The sequence below is a fragment of the Sinocyclocheilus rhinocerous genome, unplaced genomic scaffold (assembly GCF_001515625.1).
Source record: "Sinocyclocheilus rhinocerous isolate Xijiao unplaced genomic scaffold, SAMN03320098_v1.1 scaffold562, whole genome shotgun sequence".
NCBI classification, from domain to species: Eukaryota; Metazoa; Chordata; class Actinopteri; order Cypriniformes; family Cyprinidae; genus Sinocyclocheilus; species Sinocyclocheilus rhinocerous.
The window spans coordinates 791587-797590 of NW_015641608.1; the positions used below are offsets into that span (position 1 = coordinate 791587).

Consider the following 6004-nt stretch of genomic DNA (forward strand, 5'->3'; position numbering starts at 1 on the left):
AAGGATACATCTATGCTGCCTTCAAAAATCGGCCAGATGAAGGCATCTCAGGAGACAGGAACTGAAGCTAACATTGAATTCGGACGTGCCTTGATGCCTTCCTACTTTGGAATGCGTCCTCCGAAGGCAGCATTTTTCAGTTTTCGGATGCAGCCCTAGTTTCAGAATGAATCCGCGTTTTGAATGAATCAAGTGAATCAATGATTCGAAGACCCATTCATAAAGAGAGAGCAGTTTACTTCTTTCCCGAATGAATCAGCCGTTTGAACAAATCATGAAGGCATGTACTGCCACCTGCTGGCAGATTTAGTTTCTTATTTAGAGTATAATTTCATTTAAAAAAAAATAAATAAATAAAAACATTAAAGGGATAGTTCACCCAAAAAATTTAAATTCTGTCGTCATTTACTCACCCTCATGCCGTTTCAGAACTTTCTTTTGTGGAACATAAAAGAAGGTATTTTGAAGACTGTTGGTAACAAAGCAAGCTTAGTTACCAATGACTTTCATTGTATGATCAAAAAATACTGAGATGTTTCTCAAATTATCTTCTTTTATGTTCCATAGTTTACGTTAGGCCGTTATAGCCTAAATGCTTATGTGTAATTAATTTTATGTTGAATCAAATCAAATATTTCTTTCTAAAGCTACAATTTGTAATTGATACTTTCTCATGTAACAAAAATAGCTGTAAATAATCTTTTGTGGGTATTTTCACAGTCAAATATATTTTGCGATTAATTAGATTGATTAATCGAAGCATTATGTAATTAATTAGATTTAAAATTGTAATCTACTGACATCCCTAGTATATATAAATACACACACATGCATGTATATATTTAAGAAAAATATGTTATATTAAATATATTTATATATAATATAAATTATATGAATATAAATGCATGTAAATATTTTCAAAATGTGTACTGTATGTGTGTGTCTTTTATATATACATAATAAATATACACAGTACACACACATATATTATATAAACAAAAACTTTTATTTTGGATGCGATTTATCGTGATTAATCGTTGCACAGCACTAATATAAACGTAAATAAAATAATATAGTCTAACATCAGTTCTTTCTATCTCTGTTTGTTTTTAGCAGTCTCAGAGGTCGTCTCACACATTGCAGTCTCCTCAGGGAGCACTGCCTGCATCTTTGTATAATACCATGATGATCTCTCAGCCGGCGCAGGCTAACGTTGTCCAGATCTCCACAAGCTTGGCCCAGAACAGCAGCCCCAGCGGAGCTGCGGTCGCCACCTTCGCACAAGACCGGCAGATACGGTACATGTGCAGCTGTTACAAACACACATTGAGACTTTGAAACATGAAGGGCATGTACACAGTTTAATAAGCACATTAGAATACTAGACTAGCTCAAAAAATTATCATTAATCTCATCTCTCCTCCATTTCCTTTTTGTATATATAGCTCCTATAGCTATGGAAACCTATTGGTTATTTATGAATGAACAATAAAACATTTTTCAAAAATGCCTCTGGACTGCTGACCATGTCACGGTACAACTGGTCCCAACAGAAACTCATAACAAAGCTAACTAATAACCTGCCATCCTGCCTCCCACAGGTTCCCTGCTGCCCCACAGCTCCTCACTAAGCTAGTAACCGGCCCAATGGCGTGTGGTGCAGTTATGGTGCCTACCACCATGTTCATGGGGCAGGTGGTGACTGCGTTTGCCCCGCAGCAGGGCCAGGCTCAAACAATCAGCATCACCCCGTCTGCGCAGACGCCGGAGCAGCAGGCGCAAACGCAGTCACAGACAGCTACAGGAACAGCCCAACAGCAAGGACAGGCCCAGGCTCAGCTTGCCCAGCAGCAAACGCAATTCCTACAGGTACCACACGATTCTCACAATTTCTGTTTCATACCACCTTGAATAGAAAATGGATGGATAGGGTGGCTGTGACGATTGTTTGTGAATAATGACCTAAACCTCTGTGTCTTCCACACGCAATGCTATTAGAAGATCTGGAATACAGCATAGAAGTTCTATGGAATGCTTTTATAGTGCATCTTGATTTGAAGCTTAGAAGTTGAATGAAAGAATGGCAATTTATTCCAAAAATGTTTAAAATGTCATTTTCAAAATGCTTGAAATTTTTGACTGCGGTTTCTTTATTTGAAAAAATTTTTTATCTGTGTAGCTGATATTTACAATGTTTATTTTCAGTTATTTTAAAATTATAAAGTATTAAAATCACATGATAGGTTTATTAAATGTTAAACATTTTGGAAAATATAATAAATATACACTACCATTCAAAAGTTATTATTTTGGGGTTAAGAGTTTAATGTTTTTGCAAGAAGTCTATCCAAAGTATACTTCCTTTTTGCACGCGTACGCTAGCGGATACAGTCGAACGTGTAGCCTTTCAACGTATACTCCATTTGATGTTGTGCGTGAACACGGGCGGTCAACACATGCGCTCCAGAAAGCTTCATCCATGTCCAGTGTCTGCTCTATTTTTCCCCATAAGTTATGACCGATAACAAATATTTTTGAACTCTTTTAAACCAAAGCTGGGCTATCTCATACCCTCTCGCTCACAAGCGCTTGGCAATGTGGTTGTCTGTTGTTATTGCGGTCTTCGCTATTTTGTTGTAGATATTTTTTAGAATGTCCAGATACGGAAAACCATGGAATTCAATAGGGTTTCCTAACTTTTTCAGATGACCGTATAATATTGGTCATGTTGATTATTGGCCATAACATGAAACTAATTATTGTCTTATTGGTATCAACCAGGAATTCAATATCACTACATCCCTGCCATATATAATAACGTTTCGTGCTTCCTCCCGCAGGCCCCTCGGCTTTTACATGGCAACCAATCTGCCCAGCTGATCCTTCAAGCAGCGTTTCCCCTGCAGCAGCAAGGCACCTTTGCAGCCGCAACACAACAGCAACAGCAGCAACTGCAGCAGCAGCAGCAACAGCAGCAACAACAGCTGCAGCAGCAGCATCAACAACAACAACAACAGCTGCAACATCAACATCAACAACAGCAGCAGCAGCTGCAGCAGCAACTGCAGCAGCAACTGGCAGCTCATCGCTCAGACAGCATGACGGACCGGTCCAAAGCACCACCTCAGTAGCTGACCGCACGTCAGGGACACAACCCAATCTCCACTGAGCAGTGCTGCAGGCTGAGGGGCTTCTGAGGGGGATGTTTGGAGCTAAAAAATAGCAGTATTTTGTACTGTACCCTCTCAGATACCCTTCCACTGCTTATAGGTGAAGGGCCAGACCTAAACGGGTGTTGTTTTTTCACCCCGTGCCCTCTCCGACCTATAGGTAGTTGATCAACGGCTGCTTGCACTGAATTCTGGGAGAGGTCCGACCACGAAAGCCCAACTTTCTGCTGGCTAGCGAGGAAACAGCGGCGTCTGGTTTTCCGCAAACGGTCTCCACCACAATAACCGCATCCCCTTTGTCTCGTATGCCCAGTGTGTGCCGTCATCCCTCTTTCACAGGTTTAATTTATGCAGAACGAGCTGCAGCGAAGGCTTCAATACTTAAAGAAGTCCCGCAGGACAAACGGCGTCTTTCTCTTGGCCTCTCTTTCTCTTCCTCTTTCCTCCTCATTTTACTTTTCGTAAGTAATTATGGGTCAGAAAATATTTTTAAGATTATCACGTGGATTCAACTTTTATTGTACAGTTCACCTGTAAAATAATGTGTAAATATAAGGACAAAAGGACAGAGAAACTAATATTTTATATGATGCATGAGACGAAAAGCGTAGTCTGTTATTTGTAGCTTTGAATATACTTTTTTTTTCTAATATTCAGAGGAAAAAAGCTAAACTTAATACACATAATGGCTGATCTCTTCACAGACTTCCTTTTTCCAGTGGGATGGGGGTGAGTGTGTGTATGTGCTTGTTCGTATGTGTGTGTGTCTGCCAATGCTGGATCCACAGATCGTGTCACAGTTGGTTTAAAACGGCCTTCGTGTTTTAGTAACACTGTTAAAGGAACAGGCAATCTTTAGATGTTTTGCATCGTGTTATACACCTTAGTAATTGCAAACATATAGATATATTTCAGAGAGATGTTTTACATCTGTAAATAGTTTAAAGAGAAGGCTTCAGATTTAGTATATCATGCGATTAGGCGGGGAAAAAAAGTAGGAAATGGTGCTTACGGCTGGCAGCGGCCTCGCAACATTCACTATTATGTACCGATGATAGCTACATACTCTGCCAAACTGGAACTGATGCTTAAAACAGCAAGGTTATGATGAGGAAAAATATAATCGCATAGGATACAGGTAAATTAGCTTAAGGCTAAGCCATAGCGTCCTCTAGTTTTACAATGGTTTACATGGTTGTTTACACTGTTATACAGTGTTTTAGGTATGATTCACTAAATAGGTTTGAGTAACCAGAAATATTTTACACAACCAAACCTGTTTATCATCTAGAGATAGTAAATTATCACATATTTGCACAGCTTTAATGCAGGAATACTGTCACTTGCCTTTCTTGGGTCTCCGCTCGTTGACAAATGATGACATTTCAATGATAGCAATTTGACTTTGCAACCTCCTTCCACTCAGCTCTGGAAAAGCAGGAATGTATCGGTTCACTAGTACCTCTGTAACGCTGACATAGTCACTAGCAACTTCTAGCTCGTTGTCCAAAGCACAGAAAACAACCCTAATGTTGACAATCAGATTCTGTTTATTGGCCTCTGTAGTGTTACAATTAAAATAAGCCAGACTGTAGTTGATTAATTTGATATTTAAACTGTTTAACTGTGTCTTCAGGATCTTGAGATTTATATTTATGCTTGACAAGACAGTAATTGCTAGAATTAAAGCTTCCCCAAAGTTGCTCAATGGGACGTTGTTAGTAGTTAACCATCATGAATGTTCAAAAGTAATAATTATGTTTTCCTCTATATGATGGATGGAACCCTTTTATCCTTATGAAGAAATCTTAAACACTATTTTTTTTTTATTATAAAAGTCACTTTTATCAACAGGTAGCACTTATGGATGACAGTTTTTGTATTTTTTTTTGTATTGGTCTTCTTAGACAAGATTGTGTTATTAATTGTTTTAATTATTATTCTAATCATCAGAAGTAAGCGCACTAATGAGCAATATTGCTTCGTCAGGTTAGTACGAGTAGACAGGTGTAGTTCATTCCAATATTTTCCATATCAGACCTCACTATATATGAAAGTGAATGTTTGGTTTGTGCGGGATGTTAAATCCAACCACCCGAAGTGCTGGTCCAATCACAGTTCATGTTGCAGTATCCACTCAATAGCAGAATAACTCATGTGATCTATGATAATGCAGTGTGATAATGTAATCTAACTCATCCTATTGTTCTTCTACCCTTCGAGACAGTCCTATGGTCTATGACGGTCATTAATGTGTTGGTTTCTGTGGTCGTGTAAAAGTGATGGATGGCTGTACATTTCAATACCACAGAAATTTTATGAAGGCACTGCTAGAATGAGCAAGGCGAGATTATTGATTGAATGTAAAACTGTCACTTAGCTTTATAGTAACATTTAAAGAACATTATAAAGAGGAATATATTGAAAATTAGATGTTCTTATTTTTCTACGGCAAGGTCAGAACAGAGAATTTATGCAGATAGACTATAGTTGGTGTATAAAACAGCTGTTATACACCTTTTGCTAGGAAAGGGAACAGAAAATTAAGCTTACTCCATATTGTAACCTCAAATGAAGGAGTTAAACAAACTGTGACACACTGGAGGACCAGTTGAACTTTCTCCCCACAATGCAGTTGGATTAGGAAGTGGTTATTTTAAGGTTTTTGCCTGAGTAAGAGAGGTCTTTGATGTTTGCTACAGACTCCTGCTTATGTTTTGGGGTACTTGAAGGTAATAATTTTTTTTTAAAACAAATCTTGCTTAAAAAGTATAGGACACCTATACAAATTCAGGCCGGGTCGAAAATGACCTTCTGATGCATAGTGCATCCTT

General features: G+C 38.5%; 1 protein-coding gene across 1 annotated transcript in view; it reads left to right on the top strand.

Annotated features, from left to right (window-relative positions):
* LOC107755212 (circadian locomoter output cycles protein kaput-like) overlaps positions 1-3718 on the top strand; it is a 52085-nt gene extending 48367 nt beyond the window's left edge. Inside the window, exons 20-22 of the mRNA XM_016571930.1 lie at positions 1114-1298; positions 1602-1869; positions 2841-3718. Of these exons, the coding sequence (XP_016427416.1) occupies positions 1114-1298; positions 1602-1869; positions 2841-3131 (744 nt within the window). The 3' untranslated portion in view covers positions 3132-3718. The remainder of the gene's footprint in view (positions 1-1113; positions 1299-1601; positions 1870-2840) is intronic.
* Positions 3719-6004: the final 2286 nt, after the last annotated feature.